A 25,130-nucleotide genomic window follows, 5' to 3' on the forward strand; every position below is an offset into this window, starting at 1 on the left:
CCAACAGTTGTCCAACAACATTTAAACCAATATGCAAATCAGGAATATTGATGTTTAAACATTTCTCTATCTTTTTATATGTTCACAGGATCTCAGATCTCACACTGGAAATGACTTTGAGATTACCTAGTCTGTCTTCCCAGTGGTGCGGAAATTATTTCCACCACCTTTTTAGCAGAGGATCATTGGCCCCCTCTGGATAATTCTAGCCAGTTCTTTGTGGGGCAGCCTGTTGTACTGTTGCACAACTCTGACAAATTCCTTCTGCATAGCTCCCCTAAATCTGATTTCCTAGCAACATTTACCTGGTGTCTCTCCCTCCCTGCCACCATATTCTCTCCCTATTTTCCAAGGGAAACAATTGCCGTGTGATTTTATTTCAAGTCCTCTCATCCTTCCAGGTAGCCTCATCTAGAATCAGTGAGTGTGACTGGTGTCCAAGTCCCTTAAAATACGGTGCCCACGACTAGCACTATGCAGTGTGACTCCAGGATATCCGGGCTGGGAGGCTATTCCCTCCTAATTCTGATATTGCTATTAATTAATCAATTAATTCTGATAGTGCTAATATTGGCACTTCAGATTGCATTGATCTTTACAGCTGCTACATTTTCTTGTTGGCTTTTATTAAGCATCAAAAAAGCATGGCTTTTGAAAAAAATTAAATTCAGTCAAACAATTGTCTTTCATTCTGTACAATTGATTTTTTTAAAGCCAAACTTTAGGTTAAGAGTTTGATTGCCTGAAATGTTGGTATGCACAGGAAAATACTGTACTGATAGAAGGGACTGGAACTTATGTTAGGACCTGTTCAGCAGCCAGCTGTCTCTTTCTCCGCCCACCAAGTCTCCCGGCAGGAACCCTCAGAGGCCTCCCTGTTCCCCCATGCCTCATGAGCCACCCTGTTACTCAGTCTTATCAGTTTTACCTCTAAATATCTTCCTTGTCTGTTCCCACTGCTGACCCCTTCATTCTAACATGAAATACTGCAGGATCTTTCTGAAATGCTAGTCCCATCAATTACTCTCTGCTCAAAACATTCCAATAGCTTCCCAGCACCTCCAGAACAAAGTCCAAATCCCTTCATAGAGCTTAAAGGTCCCCTTGCATTTCCCCTGATCCACATCTGCAGGCCCACTATTACCATATGTCTGTACATCTTGCTGGAGCATTTGAATATGTTCGCTGTTTCCTGCTGCACTGGGTTCCCTCCCACTTTGAGACCTTGGCTTATACATGCCAGGCATTGCACTCAGTACTGTACACAAATTAACTTGCTTGATTCTCACCACTGTCCTCGGAAGTAGATAGTATCATTCCCATTTTACAGATGGGAGAGCTCATATGTTACGCATTTTGCCTAGAGTCAGTTAACAAGCTGTAGAACTGGATGAGTCCAGTAATCTAAAATACCCTCCCCTTCTTTCTTCTTGGCAAACTTCTACCTGTCTTTCAAGACAGTTCAAGCTCTAGCTCTTCTGGGAAGTCTGCTTTCTCCCTGAACCTACCTGCTGGACAACACCTACCATTCTGGGCTAATTGTGAAATGACTGTCTTGCTCTAAGCAGCACATCACTGAGGTAGGCCTATGTCCTCCGCACTGAGTCTCCAGACCTATATTCTGTGCTAGGAATCTAACGAATGCTTTGATGATGGGACTCATTAGTGAATAAATGAATTAACAATTTTCAGGGTTCCTTCGGTAGTTGTAATCTGGCACATGGCCATTTGCCAAAATTGTCAATCAATTGTCTTTGTAATGCATACAAAATTCCGGCCAAAGTATCATGGCAAACCAGCTGGCTCCTGAAAACCAGCTCAGTTATCCTGAGCTCATTTAAATGCAGTATAGCTTGCTGAAGTGCTCTGCAATGACCTAAAAAGGCACAGCAGCAGGAAGTCTTAAACTGTGAGTTCCAGAACACCGCTGGCTCAGAAGACGCCCTTTGCGTATGTCGCCTTTAGGATGAGAGTCTAAGAGTGGGTAATGGATTCTGGGCAGAGGACGTGCAGTAGAGCCAGCATGCCACGCAGGCAGGCAGACGGGCAATAGGCAGAGAGGAGTGGTGAGCCCTGTGCAGAACAACCCTGAACCTGTTCCACACGAAATACTCACCAGGAGACAACAAATACTGCACACCAGACAAGCACGTGAAGCCCTAAAGGAGAGGTGGAAGAGAAGGCACTTGCCTCGCTCACCTTCCTGTACAAACAGCACTCAGGATCTAGTGTCACACTGTCAGCTGTGGGTTCTGATTTTCTGCATCTCAGCGCTCTGGCACCCAGGGCCCCTTGCTGGGTCAGGTGGGGAGAGAGGCGGGAACTGCCCTCCCAGGGCTAGCCAACTCTCTGAGGTCACGAACAATGCCCTTTTTAGATGCAGATTGACAGACCTAAAGCCCACACCCCAGTTATCTCCATTATCAAACTTTCCCACAGGAAACAATGTTCCCCTGCTCTAATCAACCCAGGGCTAAGTACCAGACCCTTCAGGGCAGCCCCCACACTCCATGAAATAACCCAAACCAGCCAGTCCTAAACCTGCTTAGCCTCATTACCCTGCCTCACCCATTCCTTCCCACGGAAAACACAATAAAGGCTCTTGAGCTGACGGTGTTTCCTCATGTCCCTGCCCCCTGTCTGACTCTGGGGCTGCGCCCCCCCCCCCCCACAACCGTGGCCCGGTGTGGTGAGCCATGCCTCCTGCTTCTAGGGATCTAGGAGTAGGAAAATCTCTTCCTGCATGACACCATTTGCATCTGGGTGTCTTACCTCCCTGATAAAAACAAATTCCAGGTGCATTTTAAAACATGTACAAGTCTATTTCATGCAATAGGATTCTTTTCCTTGAGTTTCCCACAAACTTTAAATATATGTAATTAGATATCCTCATTGCCATCATCACCCTATAGATAAGAGAAACAATAGGAATTTAAGCAATGTGTCCAAGGTCATACAAAAAATTAGTGGCATCAGAGCCGGGATTCGGGTCTAGTACAAAATGCTGAAAATTTCCCCCGCAGATCTGTAGATGACCATACAAAGTTATAAGTAGCCTCCCCTGTGTCCTCAGTTACTTATAAAGTGGGGGCTATGGAATACCATCTTTGGATAAATATAACAAGGTATATGAAAACATTTTGTAAAATGTGAATATGATTCAAATCAATATATTAAACTGTCACCAAGTTTCCCCCAGTTCTTAGGGCTAGAATACTTGAGTAATCCTTTGTTCTTTTTCGGCTGCCTAACCCATGAACACATCTTAGCTTTAGAGAAGCTCTACCCCGACCATAGAGATAGAAGGGGGTCTTTTCTCTGCATTTCCAGCAGATGCAACACGTGATTGGCACAATGAACAGGCCCACATCTGCAGTGAGAACCTGACGTCTAAGTGCAGCATGGTCTTACCTTATGAGTTGCAGTAAATCCTAAGCCTACACTATAGTCTGATGAGTACAAGACCATCACATCATTATAGATTTGACATAGGGATGAGAGAGATCTTTCCATCAGGTTTTGAATCCCAGGAAGCAGCTACTACAATCTTGACGGGCAACGAATAGTTGGAGCAGAAGTAGTGGTCATCTTCCTACAGTGGAGCTGTGAGCTCTCAAGGCATTCAAAGAGGCATTCACAGTAATGATTATCACCCTTTATGGTGAGCAGCTCTGTGTCTGGCATTGTGTAAAGCAGTTTACCTGTTTTATCTCGTTTAATCACCATTGAGCAGGTAAGGAAACTGAAGCAGAGGGAGATTAAGACCCTTAGTTATTAAGGGGTGAGTCTGTCAGACTTGAAGTCCAAGCTCTAAATAGGATTTCTCAAACTTTTAATGTGCTTAGGAGACACCTGGAGATGTTAAGATGCAGATTCTGAATCTATAGTCCGTGGTGGGGGCTGAGATTCTGCTTTTCTACCATGCTCCCGAGGGATATAGAGGCTGCTAGTCTGAAGCCCACACTTGGAGAAGCAAGTCTCTCCATCATTCTGCCTCTTGAGAAGCACTTCTTGAATCTCATCAGAAAAAACACTCCTGGCTCTTCTATACCTTCTAAGCCCTTCTGCAAGGTCTTCTCCCTTTTCCAGACCTTGGTGACATGACAGGAGATTCCCTGTGCATGTATTAAGTGTTATGAAATGAGTCATTAAAAAATTTCGTCCTCTGTTTGTTCGATCCACAGACCTCTATTGGGTGGTTTGTGGATCCAGCCACGTGGTGGTACTGAGGATACCAGGATAAACAAGATAAGGTCCTGGCATCTAGGAGAAGAGCTATGGATGGAGATGAACTGTTGAAAATCTCTGATACTTTCCTGAAAGTGTACTGACTTAGGGTTCCAAGTCCAATCGTGGGCCACCTTCACCTCCACAAGGCATGGGGACATGACAGCATTGGGTGTTCCAGTTCTGCTGGTGCAGAGACCACTTCATGGTGGCTCATCCCGTCCTGATTCTCCTGTGAGAGTACACCTCACCTACCTTGGGTCCTTGATTGTGTCAGTACACATAAAATGATGCCATTTTTGTTGTTGTTGTTGGGACAAGAACACACTGAATATTTCTTAGTCTTATTTTTAGGGTGACAACTGGCAGAGACAAAATTTTAGTCTTTCTGTATGCTTTCTTTTTTTTTGGTATCATTAATCTACAATTACATGAAGAACATTATGTTTACTAGGCTGCCCCCTTCACCAAGTTCCTCCAACAATTCTGTATGCTTTTAAATAGCTTTATATGCATTTGGAACACAACAAGAAAATAAGCCTGAGAATAAAACTAATCTTAGCTGTATTCAATGAAATTGTCTCAGAAGGCAGTCAGAATCTTAGCATATGGAGACCTCTCCTGAGATTAAAGGTAAATGCCTTCCAAGGGTACAGAGATCTATCAAATATCTTATTTTTGAAGCATCTAAATTATCAGTCAATTTTCCCTCACTGATACTGTAATTGGTTTTCGTTCAGTAATTATGTTGTTTGAGATTTATGTACTGCTGTTATTTAATCATGGAGTAAGGCACACATTTCAATTAACAAGAAATCTGAAGTTATGACATCAGATGGCTCCCAGCTGTTCCCTGTATGTGAATAAACATGCACAGAAAACCCCTTTCCTCTCGCAAATGCCTTTCTTTACCCTGTTCTTCTGGCACAGCCTGGAAGGCAGTGGGGAAAAGAAGGAGGAGTTGGGAGATGAGGAGAGAAGACGGTTCACACTCCTGTGCGCAGCCAGCATCCTTTGACTGCCGACTTCCAGAACAGTGTTTGGTTTCATTCCACTGAAATCCTGGCACCTTTACTTGGGTCATGTGGTCATTTGAGGTCATTTAATCCTGTCTCCACCCAGATGCAGATAAGATTCTAAACAGTCAGTAACACAGGAAGCTAGCCAAGATAAAAGATAAGGAGAGAAAAAGGAGGGCTAATCTCATGAGCAATTATGTTAGAGGCACCTTTGCAGCTGTAGTTCTTTGGTACACTTCTACTGCAAGGAGGTGGAGCATTGTGAAGCTCCTGAGCTAAACTTTACGTTGAAAGATACATTAAGGGACACTTGGAGTCCAGCCCTCTCAGTTTATGAAGGAGAAAATTTATGAATGAGGCACAGAGAATTTCATCGCCAAAGTCAAGTTCTCATGGCTACTTAATAAAAGAAACAAAACAAAACTTGAAGCTCGTTCTGTTGAATTGCAATCCAGCAAACTTCTCTTTGCTGTTGCCCAAGTAAATGTCCTAAATAATTCCTCAGTTCACGACACTCCAGCCTTCCTCCAGGTATACGGTTTTGCCTAATCACGAAATATCTGTCTCACTCATTATTTCATTCATTCAGTCATTTTGCAAATACATATCCAGAGGCCACATGCGAGGGGCACAGGAGGACGGAACAGGTCAGGCTCCTGTCTTTACCGTGAGCACGGTTTAGCTTCAGTCCCTCCTTGTAGCAATGCTTTCTGGATCCAGCCTTCCCCAAAAGACTGCTTCTCTCCCTATGGGAAGCTTTCCTTTCATCATTAAAGTGTCTCTGTTAACATTGACATGAGAAAGAAACAAATATGCCAAAACAAGAGACACAGCCTAGAGTGGACATTGCATCTGAAGGCAGGGAAGTGCTTTGAAATTGAGTCAAGAAGCTTTCAGGCTGCAATGAGGATTGAATCACAAGTGGCCTGATGATGTTTCCCTGAAATCTCTTCCACATAACTATAGGGGGCCTGTACTTCTCATGATAACTGTAGGTGCTCTTAGTTCAAAGAGGTGCTGGCTTACATCAGATCTTAAAAGGACATAGTCACTGTTAATCTGAATGGGCCCCTAAAACACTGTGGCTGTACTGGCGGGGGTAGGGGAGCTCCTCAGAGGGTTAGCAAAAAGAAGGTATGACTGACAATGAGTTACATAACCAGCAAGGAGGAAAAATAAGCAAAAAAGCAAAGGAAAAAAAATTCTGGCAGCTTAAAAATATTTTCTGTTTTTCTTTCTTAGCAGAAGCTTAATCTAGCCTTAGTCTAAGAAGATTTGTCTCAAATTGGCAATGTAGGTTCAGATAGTTGATTCTTTTAAAATGCCATAGAACCATTTCACTCCTCATAGGCTTCTGAGTTCTTTTTCTCAGTTGGGAATTGTGGTGTGTGAGCATATGTTGGCATAGAAAGCTTGTTATGTTTTCAAATAGGAATAAAGGAAAAACAATCATCATTGTCAGCAATGATTCCATGCAAAGAAGGAAATTCAAACTCTTGAGTCCCCATTTCCTTGGGAAATATGAATCAGAGCTTCTGCTGCTGAAAGTAGATTTTTGTAGTAATCTGTATCATTTATAAGGATTTTTGATTCAGAATGAAGAAAATGGAGAGATTATGTTAAATTAATTTATTCAAAGCCCATTCCCATTTATTGTCCATTTATTGTCCGTAGATAAGATTTCTCTATCTACCTCTCATGTACAGGATAACAGGAGATGACACATTATTGCTGCAACTGAGAAGCAAAATCAGGGGGATAAGATTTTAAAGGTGGAAGATTATTTGGATCATCACGAATACTATACAGTGACAAAATTTCTAACTCCGTGTTTTCTAAGATTAGGGGAATTAGCTGTTAGAGCCCTACAGTAATCTACCATGGTCCTGTAGCCCACTTTGGAGCTAAAGTTATATGCTTATTTTTCACAAAAAATGGGTTTTGTTAATGCAGATAGGATAAAGGGGAATAAGACAAAATATATATCTATTTTTAAGAGTCCAGTAAAGAGCAAAGAAATATACTTTCCCACACGACATGTGTTTTACTGGCTGCCCAAGATGGGAATGGGCCAAGGAGGGGGCATGGAGAAAGAAAAGCCACAGCTGGTGTGTGGAATGAGGGCTGTTTCCCTACGACATTCTCCTTCTCCTTTTAGAATTTCCGTTGTACCTAGGGAAACCCTCCACAGCAGGAGGAGCAAGTTTGAAATATCCCACGGTAAGTTTAGAAGTTGGAAATGAAGAGAGACGCAGCATCATTTCCTCAAATGGGTGTTAGGAAAGTCCATGTGATTTGAGGGCCTAACTGGGCTGTCCAGGCTTGAGCATTTCCGTCGATTGTCATTAGAAATCTCCTGGCTTTAGCTAAGTATTCTCTCTTTATCCTTTGGCATGCACTGTAGACTAATGACGTGAATCCTTGACACAAAATCCCATAAAGTATTATGCTTTAGTAACTTCCTAGTTAAAATTTTATTTCATTTTCTTTACTGGGGCCAAGGTACAGTTTGCCATTTGATTGTGAGAAGACTGTATTTTGTAAAGTACCTGAAGCAATTTTTAGCATAATAAACCCACTAAATGCAAATCTGTGGAAGACTTGTAAGCATATCAAATAGACAGAAAGCAGAGGCAGATAATTATCCTTATAATGGCATAAAAGCAAATAATTGTTTCCTTGGAGGTATCCTCAAGTATGAAAATGCCTTTAAAAAAATTCCCTTTTTACATGTGCTTGTAATAGAGTTTCTAATATGCATAACGATAACTTGTCTATATATTTAAAAAAATAAAACTAACGAAAAGCAAAAGTTCATGGGCATTTTCTTTACTTCAGTACTTTAAAATTTTTCCTACTCTATTTTATCACTAAATATGGTTTAAAAAAACCCATGGAAACCCTCTGAAAACAGAATTATTTCCTTGCTCGATACTGTCTTCATCATATGCTGCAATCACTCTGAATATTTATACAAATGTGTGTGTGTGTGTGTGTGTGTGTATGCATGGTATATTTCACGCTCAGATGGCCCGAGGAAGAATAGAGATTTAGGATAATGTATTATTTGCTGATGGCATGTGTATAGATACATACTTGTATATAAAAGATTCCTCCATGATGCAGGACAAATTGAAACTAGCTTCTAAAACAGCCAGTCACTTCAGCCCTTCCCTTTGGAGTCTATCATTCACATTAGGTATTTCTAAAAGGTCCTTAAAGTTATTGTTAATCTTCCTTTACTGTATAAATGCATGATTTAATTCTTTTAGCCAACATTCGTACACCCCCATCCATCCTAGGCAAACCTTGGCACTTTAAGTGCTCAGTCTTTACAGAGTTAGTAGCCGACTATATACAGCTACTCCAGCATAGTGAAGGGAAAAGTGACATTTTACTTCCACCCCAAACAAAGCTATTATATTTACCTTCGACTTTGAAGATAGTAAAGTGCGGTCGGCAATGGAAGGAGCCCAGTGCGTTGCCTGCGCAGTTCATCCACAGACCCTGGTAAACCCACGTGGCGGTTATCACTGATGATGCTCGGGTGGTTACTTTCCACTCGTTGGACGTGGTGGCTGCCACGAGAGCACCAAACCCTCCGACACCGAACACCAGAGCTGAGATCTGTGCTCTGGACATGTCGTTTGGCCTTCTCCTGTGACGCCGGCCAGAAAGAACGCTTTGGTGGGCTAGGCATGCAGCAGACAAGAAACGCCTGGACAAGAGTTGTGGCCACTTAATGTGGACAGGTGGTCGTATTTCATGCTCAGACGGCCTAAGAATACCAGAATTTAGGATAAAGTCTTATTTACTGATGGCATTTTAAAGATAGTCTAAGATGATCTTGCTAATTTCTTACTTGGAGATTTGCTAAAATCTTGTAAATGGATTTTAAAGGTTTTGATTTCACAGATTTTTTTCCCCTGGCACCAGAGTTAATGCTTAATTTTCTGTTAGCCTGAAGCTTAACGAACCATGCAACAACCAGATATTACAAAGTACAAATTACACAGTAACAGTTAAAGCTTATTTGACCAATTGCTTTAGTCCTGCATGCTTCTGAATCTTTATATAAATGGAATCGTATGGTAGGTATTCTTTTACACGTTATGTTTGTGAGATTGATCCATGTTCAGGAAACTAGCTATTGTTATTTAGATACTACATTGGAATATAGCATTTCATTAAATGAATATACCACAATGTATTTATCCATTTTCCTGGAGATGCACGTCTGTGGTGTTTCTTCCCCACCCCAGCCCCTCGGAAACTGTTGGAACAGCTCTCATGCATCTCTCCTGTGATCATGTGCAAGAGTTTCTCCAGTGTTTAGCCTAGAAACAGAATTGCTAAGATATAGGAAAAATTCATCTTCAACTTTATAGGTAATACGAAATTGCTTTACTAAGTAACTATAGACGTTTACCATCCTCTCCCAGTGGGCAAGTCCTCACTGGTCCATTTCATAGCACTTGGTATCATGGTGGTGACAGAATTGTTTGTTTGGTTTTTTGGGGCCACTTTGTTGGGTATAAAAGATATCAGGTTATGTTGATTAATTTGTATTTTCTGATTACTAATGAGGTTGACCATTTGGTCATGTGTTTATTGGCTCATTGAGTTTTTGTTGTTGTTGTTGTTATCATTAATCTACAATTACAGGAAGAACATTATGTTTACTAGACTCCCCTTCACCAAGTCCCCTCCACAATCCCCATTACAGTCACTGTCCATCAGCATAATGAGATGCTGTAGAATCACTACTTGTCTTCACTGTGTTGCACAGCCCTCCCCGTGCACCCCCCACATTATACATGTTAATCGTAATGCCCCCTTTCTTTTTTCCCACCCTTATCCCTCCCTTCCCACCCATCCTCCCCAGTCCCTTTCCCTTTGGTAACTGTTAGTCCATTCTTGGGTTCTGTGATTCTGCTGCTGTTTTGTTCCTTCAGTTTTCCTTTGTTCTTATACTCCACATATGAGTGAAATCATTTGATACTTGTCTTTCTCCGCCTGGCTAATTTCACTGAGCATAACACCCTCTAGCTCCATCCATTAGGATGGTAGGATTTGTTTTCTGCTTATGGCTGAATAATATTCCATTGTGTATATGTACCACATCTTCTTTATCCATTCATCTACTGATGGACACTTAGGTTGCTTCCATTTCTTGGCTATTGTAAATAGTGCTGTGATAAACACAGGGATGCATCTGTCTTTTTCAAACTGGGCTGCTGTATTCTTAGGGTAAATTCCTAGAAGTGGAATTCCTGGGTCAAATGGTATTTCTATTTTGAGCTTTTTGAGGAACCTCCATACTGCTTTCCACAATGGTTGAACTAATTTACATTCCCACCAGCAGTGTAGGAGGGTTCCCCTTTCTCCACAACCTCGCCAACATTTGTTGTTGTTTGTCTTTTGGATGGTGGCGATCCTTACTGGTGTGAGGTGATATCTCATTGTGATTTTAATTTGCATTTCTCTGATGACTAGTGATGTAGAGCATCTTTTTTTTCCCAATCATCATGATTTATTTATTTGTTTTTAATTTTTGTGAGAATAGAATAGATGGGAGCTTCAAGAAAGCTTTTTTCTTTAAGAAAGAATAGCTGACATACAATATTATATTAGTTTCAGGTGTGAGACATAGCACAGCTGATTTATCTTTTAAGTGAGGGCACCTACAGTATGTTAAGTGCTTTTAGGAAGGATCAGGAGTTAGAAGCCCCTTCACGAGGCGCTGGGTTCTCGCTGGTGTGAATGTAGTCTGGCTGCTGTCCTGTCTCTTCTGGTCTCTCTTTTAGGGATAGTTGTATTTGTTGTATTTTCAAAAATATATATGTTTTTTGGAGGAGATTCCCACTGTCCTACTCATGCCGCCATCTTGGCTCCTCCTCCTGGAGGATTTTTTCATGTGTCTGTTGGCCATCTGAATTTCTTCTTTAGAGAACTGTCTGTTCAGCTCCTCTGCCCATTTTTTAATTGGATTGTTTGCTTTTTGTTTGTTGAGGTGTGTGAGTTCTTTATATATTTTGGATGTCAAGCCTTTATCGGATCTGTCATGTATGAATATATTCTCCCATACTGTAGGACACCTTTTTGTTCTATTGATGGTGTCCTTTGCTGTACAGAAGCTTTTCAGCTTGATATAGTCCCATTTGTTCATTTTTGCTTTTGTTTCCCTTGCCCGGGGAGATATGTTTATGAAGAAGTCGCTCATGTTTATGTCCAAGAGATTTTTGCCTATGTTTTTTTCTAAGAGTTCTATGGTTTCATGACTTACATTCAGGTCTTTGATCCATTTCAAATTTACTTTTGTGTATGGGGTTAGACAGTGATCCAGTTTCATTCTCTTACATGTAGCTGTCCAGTTTTGCCAGCGCCATCTGTTGAAGAGACTGTCATTTCCCCATTGTATGTCCATGGCTCCTTCATCATATATTAATTGACCGTATATGTTTGGGTTAATGTCTGGAGTCTCTATTCTGTTCCACTGGTCTGTGGCTCTGTTCCTGTGCCAATACCAAATTGTCTTAATTACTGTGGCTTTGTAGTAGAGTTTGAAGTTGGGGAGTGAGATCCTCCCCACTTTATTCTTCCTTCTCAGGATTGCTTTGGCTTTTTGGGGTCTTTGGTGTTTCCATATGAATTTTTGAACTATTTGTTCCAGTTCGTTGAGAAATGCTGTTGGTAATTTGATAGGGATTGCATCAAATCTGTATATTTTTTTGGGCAGGATGGCCATTTTGATGATATTAATTCTTCCTAGCCAAGAGCATGGGATGAGTTTCCATTTGTTAGTGTCCTCTTTAATTTCTCTTAAGAGTGTCTTAGAGTTTTCAGGGTATAGGTCTTTCACTTCCTTGGTTAGGTTTATTCCTAGGTATTTTATTCTTTTTGATGCTACTGTGAATGGAATTCTTTTCCTGATTTCTATTAGTTCATTGGTAGTGTATAGGAAAGTCAGAGATTTCTATGTGTTAATTTTGTATCCTGCAACTTTGCTGAATTCTGATATTAGTTCTGGTAGTTTTGGGGTGGAGTCTTTAGGGTTTTTTATGTACAATATCATATCATCTGCAAATAGTGACAGTTTGACTTCTTTACCAATCTGGATTCCTTGTATTTCTTTGTTTTGTCTAATTGCCGTGGCTAGAACCTCCAGTACTATGTTGAATAACAGTAGGGAGAGTGGGCATCCCTGTCTTGTTCCCAATCTCAGAGGAAAGGCTTTCAGCTTCTCACTGTTCAATGTGATGTTGGCTGTGGGTTGGCTCATTGTTTTTGTTTGCAAAGATATTTTGTAGCTTTTGCTCATTTTGTCCATTGAGTGGCTCAACTTTCTATGATTTATTTTTAGTTCTCTGTATCTCCTGGGCAGTAATCTTTTGTTGATTATTTATGTGGCCAGTATCTTCCTCCAGTTTGTGGTTTGTCTTTATGTGGCTATTTGATTAAGAGTCTTAATTTTCATGTTGTCAAACTTGCCAAACTTACACTAAATGACGTGAACTTTTAAGACCTGGATTACCAAACACCCCTTCAGAAATATACACACATCACCCTCTACAACTATTTCAAAGTTTTATCTTTCATGTTTAATCTCTTAAAACATCCAGAATGGATTTTTCTATGTTTTAGAATTTTTCAGTGTGGATAGCCAAGTTTTCTATCTTTACTGAACTCTGTTCCCTGTTGATTGATGTGTGATGTTACCTCTGTGGTATGAGATAGAGGAATCTGCATGGTCTGTTTATGGATTCTCTGCTCTGTTGCATCTATCTGCATGTCTTTTCCTCTGCCTATACAATACCTTCTTAATTTATCTTATTTTTTATAAATGTTTTGGTATCTTGTTGGGGTTTTTAACTTTGTTCTTATTTTTCAAGAGTGTCTGGGACTTTTTTTTAACTGTGCTGTTCTTACATATTTTAGAACATGTAAGGAACAGCAAGCTTATCAAGTTACACACATGTATACTTATTAGGATGTTCATTGGTGGGAAGTGGATAACTCTATAAAATCAAATCTTCCTATCAATGAGTATCCTATGTGTCTTCATTTAACCACCTTTGACATCTTTCAGTAGAGTAATACACTTTAATCCATAAAGGTTTTGTTACTTTTTGCTAGACTTACTCTTAAATTTCAGACTCATTCTAACATCTATTTTATCTAACATGATTTTTCCCATTCTTTTCTTGTATATACATATGGTTTTTTTCCTTTCTTGTATTTTTTAAATTTTTTTCCACATTTCTATTTTTCTACTCTATTAAAATGGAAATTACACATTATTTGTATTGCTTAGTAGCAAGTCTAGAAATTTCAATGAATATTTAACTTAATATATAAAATCAGTATTTTCTTTATTCTCTTTCTGGCCTCTGTTATTACTTTATTTCTATGTTGTTTGATTTTTAGCCCCACAAATTGGATTTTTAGCTCCACATGTGTTAGTGCTACACTTATTATTACTATTATTAGTAGTATTATATATACTGTAGTTCTTTTCTTTTCTTTTTTTTGCTTGCTAGTCCATTTTGCTTCTCAAGCCTTCCTTGTTAAGTTTATTTTTCTTCTTCCTCAAGTCTATTCTTGAAAAATTTCTTTTGTGAGGGAGGGTTAGTAGTTACATCTCTTAGTTTTTGCCAGGTAATATCTTTATTCTGTGCTTGCCTTTTGGTAGATATTTTTTCTGGGTATATAGTTATAAGTAGACAAATATTTTGACTCAGTATTTGGAAGAAAAAATTCCATTTTCATCTGGCTTCCATTGTTGCTGTGGAGAAATTGAGAGCCTGATTTGTTATTTCTTTATAGATTAATTTGTGTTTTCTCTTTGACTGGTTTTAAGAATCTGTTTGTGTTTGGTTTTGGGACAATCACTTTGATTTTCTAAGAGTGGATTTTAAAAATCTTCTGTGGGATTTAGTGAACTTCTTGAATCTGATGATTCATGTCTTTCAAAAATTCTGCAAAATTGTTAGTTCCTTCCCTCTCCAGGTATTACCTCTGTCCCTAGCCTTTCTTTATCTATTTCTGTAACTCTGATAAAGTCTATTTCTTGGTTAGTCCTATGTTTCAACTTCTCTTTACTATTGTTTAATAGTAAACATAATGTTCTTTCTGTAATTGTAGATTAATGACACCAAAATAAAAAATATATATATTCTTTAAGTTTTTATCTCTCCATGCTGCATTCTGGGGATTTTTTCAGATCTATATTCGAATTTATTATTTTTTTCTTCAGCTATGTGTAACTGCTATTAAAGCATACAGAGTTTCTAATGACTATTGCAATCCTTTAAAAAAATTTCTAGATGTTCTATCTCATTCTTCTTCATATCTGCCTGTTTCCTGTTTTTTCTCATCTCTTGTTCTTTCGTCATAATTGAAATGCCCTATTTTATTTTTAAGTATTAAAGATGGTTATTTTATATTGTGTATCTCACTATTCTCATACCTACGCTTTTTGCAGGTCGAACTGACCATTCTTCTTCCTACTGACTCACTCTTGGTGATTTGTTAGAACAGGTGCTTTGTGATTTGTGAAAATCAAATAACTTATCAGGAAATAACAATGAATGAATCGATCCTAAGCAGGGGGAATCTTGGAATTTCAGATTTCTGCAAATTTTGCTCTGCTACCTAATCTCAATTCATGTATAGCTTCATTTGGAAAGTAGTCATATGTTTTTAGTGGAAAAATCTCTCTCTTGAAAAAAATAATGAAAGAAGATTGTCTGATAAATCTCTTTTTTACTACATTATATCTTTCTTCATCATACTGTGAGTTGAATTCCTAGAAAAGATATGCCTGGTGCTACAATTAAGATGAAAACCCAGCAATTTGAAATGCAGAACCACCTATTTTTCTATATCATTCAAATGAGATTTTTAACTAGATTTCTTAAAACTTAGAAACATTAATATCCACTTCTTATGTTAATGTCTTGATTACAGTGCTTAACAGGACACTGTAAAACATTCTTCTGAATAGCTAATAACTAGCAATAAAAAATTAGCAGTTCTGTCTATAAGTAGTTATTAGTCTCTCACTTTGTTGAATTTGGTACACTTTCAATTATTTTTCAGATGTAAATCCATATTAAAATCTCCTTTCTGACATAAATATTTAGAGGATTAGAATCTGAGAAAGAAAACAGATATATCACCTAGGTGAGTCAGCATAAGACCACTTTTCTAGTCATGTCATCCTACAGGGAAAGAAGAGATCATTTCTCTGCAAGCATTCAGCCAAACTTTTCACTATTCCGTGATCAAAATCACTAAGAGATACCAAATTTTATATGTTTTTTTATCTCTTCATAAAGCTTCCTGGGATTCCAAAGATAATTTCAGGTGGAAATGGAGGGACGAGTCCATTGTAAATAATCATAGAAAAAATAAGGGGAAAGAATCAAGTCTGCCAAGACAGAAACATTAGAAAGAGCCAGTTTATGAAGGAACAGAACAGCAGCAGACTCACAGGACCCAAGAATGAACTAACAGTTATCAAAGGGAAAGGGACTGGGGAAGATGGGTGGGAAGGGAGGGGCTAGGGGAAAAAAGAGGGCATTACAATTAGCAGACATAATGTAGGGGGTGGGGGGCATGGGGAAGGCAGTATAGCACAGAGAAGACAAGTAGTGATTCTATAGCATCTTACTATGCTGATGGACAGTGACTGTAATGGGGTATGTGGTGAGGACTTGATAATGAGGGAAATCTAGTAACCACAATGTTGCTCATGTAATTGTATATTAATGATACCAAATAAATAAATAAATAAACAAACAAAATAAAGAGCCAGTTTCAATCACGGGACACTCAACTAGAGGAATAGTGTTGGGAACAGAGCTGTAATTACAGGGTTCCCTTTGAAGGGTCAGAGGGAATCTATGAGCTCTTCCAGGCTAATAAATTTTAAATAATAATAAAAATCACAAATACCTCCTTCCTAAGTTGGTGAGAAGATTATGACATAATACATGTAGAGCACAGAGAAAGTGCTAAATATGTGTCACCTGTTATTATTATTCCTAAAAAAACGAGGATGCTGAGATTTGAGTGACCAGCCAACCCTTTTGGTTTGTTCAGACCATCTGTCTTCGCGCTGAACGCCGTGTCCTGGGATCCCTTGAGCCCCCGGGAAACAAATGGTCCTAGGTTTTCAGCCTTGATTGGGTGGCTTCTGTCACAAGCCCAGCAAGTTTACTGTTTCTACCCTTTCTTCCTCTCACACTGCCACCTGAAAAGAAAAGTTAATTCTTGCCCTGGGAGGCAAGTCAGCACCTTGCCCTGGAGAGGGCTGGCGGGGGCATGATTTGGACTGCGTGTTCCCTGCACCACTCAGCGGTAACCAGCAGAGGGCATGCTCCGGACTTCCCGCGCAGTCAGCTTCCCTCCCTACAGCCGTGTAGTTTCTGCCTCCCGTGAAGTTTTAGTACATTGCTCTTCCAAGCCAAGAGGTGTGCATCCTTTTTCTCCTTCTTTCCTCCCTTCCTCCCCTTTCTGTGCCTCTCCTTGTCTTTTTTTTCCCTGTTCTTTTCTTGCTTTCATTTCTCATTTTAGGTGCAGAAGGTTGGGTTAATCATAAACCTCAGTTGATGATGTAACATCCTCTTTGCAGTGTATGAAGCTGCCCTCTCGTTTAATTTGTCTTTATTTCTCCTCATTCCCCATTTTTATTTTCCTCTCTCCCAGGAACCATAATTGTTCCCTGGTTTACTGCACCTTGTTTTGTTCTGTATTCTTTAAAAAATTTGCTTGTTTGTTTGGTGTGCAGGTTTTTGTAATTGATAAAAATAGTGTATAATCTGTCTCATCCTGTTGCCTTTTCTTGGCAATCACTTTTAAGACCATGCCACTCAGAACACGTCTGATGATGTTAACCTATTGTTTCTAGTGGTCACAGAGGATTCATTCCATGCTGCTCATTGGCCGCAATGTTCCTATCCGCATCCCCTGTGAGGAACGTGGGTTTGCCTCCAAGCCCCCCTCCCCCGCAATCCCCACCTACAGCAACACCACTCTGACTAACGCCCATGTTTGTTCCCTTAGGGACTTACGAGATTTCCTTTGGGTGTATACCCAGGAAGAGAATTGCTGCGTCATAGGGTCTGCATTTCCCAGAGGTACTTTGCCAAAGTGCTGCCATACTGCTCTCCACAAAGGGGCCCTGATGAATGTTCTCCCCACAGAGCATGGGGCTATCTACATATGTCCACCTCCCTGCCAACACTCAGCATTATGCAGTTGCCAAATTTTTGTCAAACTTATCATTGTAACGTAATATCACTGCTTTAATTTCATTCACCTGAATTTGAGCACCTCTTTGCATGCTTTTTAATTTTTCCTCTTCTAAACTGGCCCATTAGGATTCCTACAGATTTGCAGGCATTCCTTATATATTCTAGATATTAACCTGTTGTCAATTTTAAACATTTCAAATCTGTTCTCCCACCCTGGCACCCATTAATTTGCTTATGGTGTCCTTCATGAGACATATTTAATCCTAATGTGACCAAATTCGTCAATATTCTGAGCTTTTCAAGTTCTGCTTAAGTTTCCTTCATTGCCCTGGGAAACCAGGAAGTTCTCCCATGTTTTCTTTTACAGTCCCTAATCCCTTGGTCACAGTTCTGAAGTCTAATAATCCAGACTTTCATAAAATTGGCACCTATTGGTCGGCAGGAAACTGATGGCATGCTAGGACTGGGTAATTTGGGGAGACTGTAATAAAAGCGGCAAGTAGGGTTTCTTACCCTCAGCACTACGGAATTTTGAGCCAGATATCTGCATATGGTGAGGTGCTGGCCCGAGCACTGCAGGAGGTTTATCAGGAGCCTTGCTCTCCACCTATGGGATGCAGTAGCGTCCCCTGCTCCGACAGCCGTGACAACCCGGAATGTGCCCGGACAGTGCCAGATCTCTCCCATTTAAGAACAACTGGTGTAGAGACAGAGCCCAAGTGGAATAGTACAGGAGGGCCTTAGGCTAGTAACAGCCTGCAGGCCTCACTCCAGAATGGGAAGGGGAGAGGGGAGGGAGTGCCTCCCAGCACAAGGTGACAGAGAGGAATTGTGGAAATGTGGAAAAGGCTGCCTCACAAAACCTGGGTCCCTCAGCAGAGGGACAGAACCAGCCTGGGAACCCCACTGGGAGGAGCTAACCCTAACGCCCCCACCCAACACCTTGCCTTCTAGGCAGAGAATGGGGTGGGGAAGGAAAGAAAGAGGACACAGGTGGGGCAAACCAGATGTGGCACAGCCCCAGAACTTGTTTGGTGGCGAAATCTGACTGAAACTAAATTGAATCTACTTAAGTCTTTACATGATTTACTGCAGGAATACTGACTGTTTGATTACCAGATACTACCCTGGACCCAGTTGGGGGTGTTATGCAATATGTACAATGTACATACCATCTTATCCTTTTAAATCTGAGAAAGTTTGAATTCTGAAACATGTCTGGCTCCATGCATTTCACATACATGACCGTGGAAATACATCTTTCACATTTAGGTCAGATTCACCTGGAATCTATCACTATGTGATATGAGACGGATCCAGTTTTATTAGTTCCATGTAATGAGACAGTCTCCCCCACACCACTAAGTTCTCCTGTATACACATGGACTTATCCCTCTAGTCTGATCCATGGGTCCATTTGGATATTTGTCTGTTGATACCACACTGTTTTTAATACTACAGCTTCCAGATATATCCTAATACCTGGTAGGAAAGTCCTCTCTCTTCACTTTTTTTGATAATAAATAATTTTTATTGTTAGTTTACCAGAATGCTTTGCATATACATATAATTTAGAAAAGACAGTAAGGACATGATGATTTTTTATTTGAGTTTTATTAAAGCCAGAGATCTTTACTTTTTTCCAGAAGGAAAATTAAAGATAGGTTTCTTTTCATAATTTGCCTTCAACAAAGCATGTTGGAGCACATCATTTCTGTCAAAGGACAGTAAATTGTATTTTATAAAAAAATCTTTGGTACAAAATGCACAAGCTAATACCTTAAATTCTTCAATCTTCAGGTGGTACCTATTTTCTGCCATTTCTGAAGGCATAAAATTGTTTTAAATTATAGCAGATCAAATATCATGTACATTTATGTGAGCCACAGACAGAAGTGCTGTTCTAAATGAAAGGAAATTTAAGAGACGTTAAAACTAAATGCAGTCTGCAATCCTTGATTGGTCTTGACTTGGATTGATTTTTTTTTTTAAGCTGTGCGTGACATTGGGCCAGTTGGGGAAATCTGAATATTGGCTGTACAGACACTGTTACTATAGCAAAGTTAAATTCTTTGGGTGTGATAATGATACTGTGGTGATGTAGGAAAATGTCCTTATCCTTGGGTGAACTGTGTTGTAGTATTTAGAAGTAGACTGTCAAGATGACTGCAATTTAATTTTCAATGGTTCAGAAAAATAAGTACATCTAAAGCAAAGGTGGCAAGATGCTGCTGCTAATTGAAGAATCTGGATGCAAGTGTCCGGGTATTCTCTGCATTATACCTGCAACTTCTCTGGTTTGAAAAATTTCAAAATAAATTGTTGGGGAAGAAGAAATAAGAAATCATAGAAGCATTAACAATGCATGTGGAGGAGTGTGTATATAAAGGTGTGCATCTCCTAAGAAACGAAGTGGTCAGCCTTCCAGAGCACAGGTGGAGACTTAACATTCCGTGACTACAGTCCTGTGCATGTTTTTCTCCTTGGAGGGTGAAGTCCTGGATTCTGTCTCCAGTGTCTTCAGCCTGCCTCCTCCACACTTGAGCGCTGCTCACTGGAGCCTGGGCAGCACCAGGCCTGCACTGGCCCGGACTTCTACCAGGTCCACAGCTTCTACATCTTCCCAGCGAATAAACTCAGTCAGCACACCCACAGCCCTCCTCGATGACCCAAACACCCCTATCCTCCCTTGTCAAGGTTGATTTTGCTATTCATGGAACAGAGGTAGATTTGTCACGAAAGTAAGAAGTGTAAGCTTCAAGGCCCATCCATGGCACCCACCCCTGGAGTTCCTGAGAGTCATAGAATGTTGCAGTGGGAAGGAAAAGCAGGTGTGGTCAGCTAGCATTTCTAAGTAAGCACAGTTGGTGAACTGCAAAGAGAGGTCTCACAAGAAGGGAATGTGAATCTCTGTGACTCAGGTATTTTGTTGTGCTGTCTTTTCTCATTTAAAAAAATACGTTTTCTTATCTAATTTCTTCAAGAGAGGACTCAAAACTGTATAAAGCTTGACTCAACCTTGAGAAGATGCTACATACATTTTAGATGAAGTTTATCAACTCTTTACATCACAGCCAATAAAATTTTAGAGTTTTTAGATAACAGTAAGATAAAGAAAGGGGACCTCGCAAATGTTAAGAGAATGTAATCTCTGGGCATACACTTGCATGTTTAGGTCTTGAGTTACTTGAAAAAAATTATTCGGCTTTGACTTAGGTAAAAATTAATCTCTTAAACCCTTTGCTTAAGATATCACAACCACAAAATAGGCTTGGGTCAAGAAGTCTGAGAAATAGTGAGATATTGACACTGGGCAGATAAAGGGAGGTAAAGAGGTATTTTCCTTAGAGAAACTCATTAACAATAATAATATTTCTTATTCAGTGTCATGGAAAACTATCTAAAATCAGGAGTAGATTGTCCTAAGTCTACTAAATTATATAAAAATTATCTAATAATGTAGAAAATCATCAAAATTAGAAAATGTCCCACATCTACTTCTCTGATTATTATACGAGTACAATCACAAATCATGTTTATGGTTTTACTGCAGGAAATTACAAAATGTGTTATCTTGACAAATGTGTTTTCACTTTGGCACACTTGTTTTAAAGTGGTTTTCAAAGCAAATAATGGACTCATTAAGGCAAAGGATTGAAGGGAGGTCTGCTCAAGCGCTCAGGGCTGGGATAAATTAACAAAGCAACCCGATCTGCCACTAGGATTGTAGCAGTATAAAAAATGTGCTGTTGAATTACATGTCACTTTATTCAACAAATAATCTGATGCACAGTACTATGCACATAGGAAGACCCACAAAGTTCAGATTTATAGATCTGAACTGAATTTTCCAGACAGGCATTGTCATCACCGAGTTCTTGCCTCCCTACTTTTAAGTTAGTCAGTTGCCACCATGAGGAATGAATCGAACTGCTTTATCTGGCTTTGCCCAACATGGAAGGACTCATGCCTTTCTACTTATAAATAAGCAAAAAAAATCAGGAGCCAACTGTTCCAAGCGCTCTTGTTTGCCATGACATCAGGCAAGACCCTTTATTAGGTCCAGAGAAGTGTGAGCTGAGCTGGTTCTCTTGACGTTTGATGCTGCCCAACCGCCCTGGGACGAACCAGGCGGGGACCCTTTGGGTACCTCCCTGCGGTGCATCCCCAGGAAGGTGGTGGGAGCCAAAGCTGACCTCATCCCTGAGGCTCCGCCCCAAACCACAGCATTGACATGATCCCCAGCAAGGGCACAGGGGGAGGAACATGGAGCCAGCAGCCAGCCTCATCTTCAGCGTCCAGTTGAATTGCAACACGCTGCAGGTCAGGCACAGGGATGGCCACACAAAACAGTCACGAACACTCTGAACCCCAGGCATCATGCACAATTCTTCTCTTTATGGGGAAATACAACGCAGAGTCATGAGTGTTGAAAACAACGTGTGTTGTGAATGGAGAGCATATGCTTACGCGGGAATTCCAGCTGTCCCCATTCAGAGAACAGCTGGGCTCTAATCCTCATCAGTGGCCTGCCCACTTGTATTTAGCATTTGCCTTCGAATTCCAAGTCTATTTCCAAATCGTTTTTCTTCACAGACATCAGTTATCTGGGCCCGGTGTCTGCGTCCTTGTCTCTCTACAGGAGTCTGGGATTAACCATTTTTTTTAGCACAGTCCAGACCTCCTTCCTCCTTTATTGCCATTGGTTAACACATCATTGGCCTCACTTCCTTCAGGCTGCCTGCCCAGCTCACCTCAACAGGATGAAAGCCTGAGCGATGACTCCAGACCTGGACGCAGCATGTACACCTCCCTGCGGAGATACGGAAGCAATGGGAGTGATGGTGCGCATTGGGTCGGCTTGTGAGCTCGCAGTAAACCAACTTCCCTTGAGAGACTTTCTGACTTCTTTAGGAAGATTAAAGTTCTTTCAAGGCATATGTTTATGCTAGTTCAGTATTTCATACCACTCGACAGCTTCTTCTAAAATGAATCCTCCTCTCCGGATTACTTGGCAAAACCTCACTGTCTCTCCACTTATCTTTCTGAATTAATACAATTTCAGTAAATTCTGGGCAGGACTTTTTGATGATAATTTTATGACTGTATCAACATTTAGTGCTGAACTGCTTTTTCTTTATTTTGTAGTGAATCAAAGCTTCACTTAGAATTTAAACACATCATTCTATGTTATATGGAGATGGGTTGGCATTTGAGGGGGTTCCACTGTCAAACCGTGTTCAGCAATGGACTGTGAGCAAGAAGCCCAGGGACCCCTCGTGAAGAGGAGACGAGAACAGCTATGGCCTTGTCAGCCTCTGCTTCTGTTAACAGCACCCAGCACAGGGTAGGGGCTTTGGAGCCAGGCAAAGCTGGGCTGGCCTCACACTTACTAAGGCAAGTTTATCTATTTTTAGCTTTAAAAAAATTACGGTAAAATATAGGTAACATAAAATTTACCATTTTAATAACCATTTTTAAATGTACCATTCCATGGCAGTAGGTTCATTCACATTGTTATGCATCTATTGCCACCACCCATCTCTAGAATTTTTTTTTAATCTTTCCAAACAGAAGCTCTGAATGACCCACTAACTCTCCCAGCCTCTAGCCCCTGGAAGCCACCATCTATTTCCTGCCTCCAGTTGAACTACTTAGGTGCCTCATGTAAGTGGAAGTTACAGTATTTGTCTTTCTCTCTCTCTCTCCTCTTCCTCTCTGTCTGCTGGATCAGCTCCCTGGCAGGGTGCATGTGAGGAGAAAGAGGCCAACACACCCCCTGCTCTCTCTGAGAGCCCCGGGGGCAAGCTCCACTGGTCACAGCAGGAGTTGCCGGGCAGCCTGCTGAGCAGCTCGGCACTTTATCTCCCTTTTCTTGGGCAGAGCACATGTGAGGCCAGAATGAGACTGTATTGTGTATCATTAGTGTGTGGTTGACACAGGCATGATAGAGCTAACAGCTTAGAACAAGTCCAACAACTTAATATTTCCATCTTTCTATCTATGAAGAATATTATTTGTTCCACTATGTATTCCTTCTATTCTACTTATTTGCAGCACACCTTTCAGATTACCAACTTACTTGTTAGATGTATTTAATACATCCTATTAATTCTGCTTATATTTCATAAGCTACTTGCTTGCTTACTACTATCTGTACATAACACTTAGCAGTTTCATCTATCCTTCCTATTTTTTTTTGTCTTCTATAGCAGAATTGAGTATTGTCAAATAATATGGCAAATGCACATTATAAAAATACTTGACAAACAGACTTCGGTCTCTCTCAAAGTAATTCCCAACACTCATAATCGTGTAGGAGAGGTTTAGGAGAACAAAGCACCATCATCTTGTCCTGAAGTCATTCCAGGCAGCAAAGTCAGTTGTAACTTCCACAGGGAAGTCACAGAACATTATCAGATATGCAAGTAAGGATGAGCAAATATATAGCCGGGTTTTGATATTATTGTCTTTCATTTAACATTTGTTGAAACTGGGAATAGATACAAGAAAACATAGGTAGATATAGGAAGGTCCATTTTCACAGTGCTATATATACTTCCGAGAAGTGCTGCCATTACAGTACCTCATGCATGAGTGTACTTCTGTGTCTTTGATTAGTGTCAGAGAAAAGTGCCAGTACTATATGAATAATAAAATAATCCTTGAAACATGTCCCTTTCCTACTTATATTGCCTCACGTCCATTTCTCATTCCTGCCATATGAATCAGTTAAAATAGGAACATGAATTTCTTTGAGATGCGGATTAATTTTACTCCATTTAAAGTAAAGAACAATAATAAAAACAGCTGGAGAGCTCTGTTGTCATCCAAAATTAAGCACAAATGTGGCCCTAATAGATGTAACGTAGATCTCCACCACTGCCTGATTTGGCCACTAGATGGCATCCTGCACCAGTAAGACGGTGGCTCCGCTGGAAAAACTGTCTGCCGGCTTGGGTCCGGGCAGTGGTCCGGAGGGCAGGTGACCCTGAGAAAGGGCACGAACAGAATCACGAACCCGAGGAAGTGAGAGGGCTGAGGACATGGAGGTGGTGTAGAGTAGGCAAGGTTAGGTAGAGGCTAAGAATGTAGACTTTGGGATCGAATGGCCGCCTTCCCAGCCCTGTGGCCTTAGGCACCTGGGCTTTCTTACTGAGAAAGGGAGAGCACCTGCCCAGGGTGGGTCATTTGGTGGGAAATGAATGGGACGATGCTGTTGGGCACCACGCACAGCACCCTGAACTCACTAAGCACACAGTGTTCTCCTGGGGGCAGAGAACATGGTAGAAATCCAAGACTGGACCCCGTTTGTTGAGGGGGAAGCACCAGTGAGAGTTTATTTACAGAAAGGACATTTCACTTAGTTACCTCTAATATTTCTCCTTTTGCAGAAAAGGGAAATGAAAGCTAACTCACTGAACTGATGAGTCCATAGCTAGTTCGTAAAACCCCTGAAATGTATCCCGTTTTCTCTGTCCTCTCCCTCTGTCGGCAGCATTGCTGGAGAAGGTATTACCAAGACGAAGTATTCGTTCCCCAGAAACAGGCCACCACTGCTCCCCTCTCCCCAGCCAACATGCCACTGATTCATCGTCTCTTATTAAAGAGAACAGGGACTTGC

At 40.6% G+C, this 25,130-nt stretch overlaps 1 protein-coding gene and 1 long non-coding RNA gene across 2 annotated transcripts in view; one reads left to right on the forward strand and one right to left on the reverse strand.

The window, feature by feature from the left end:
• The window catches only part of CLDN10 (claudin 10), a 99,859-nt gene extending 90,721 nt beyond the window's left edge, over positions 1-9,138 (reverse strand). Inside the window, exon 1 of the mRNA XM_073212443.1 lies at positions 8,675-9,138. Coding sequence (XP_073068544.1) covers positions 8,675-8,888 — 214 coding nt within the window. The 5' untranslated portion in view covers positions 8,889-9,138. The remainder of the gene's footprint in view (positions 1-8,674) is intronic.
• Positions 1-25,130, forward strand: part of LOC118973617 (uncharacterized) — a 56,044-nt gene that overhangs the window by 26,548 nt on the left and 4,366 nt on the right. The gene's annotated exons all lie outside the window — the stretch shown is intronic.

Source organism: Manis javanica, chromosome 9, assembly GCF_040802235.1.
Source record: "Manis javanica isolate MJ-LG chromosome 9, MJ_LKY, whole genome shotgun sequence".
Classification (NCBI taxonomy): domain Eukaryota; kingdom Metazoa; phylum Chordata; class Mammalia; order Pholidota; family Manidae; genus Manis; species Manis javanica.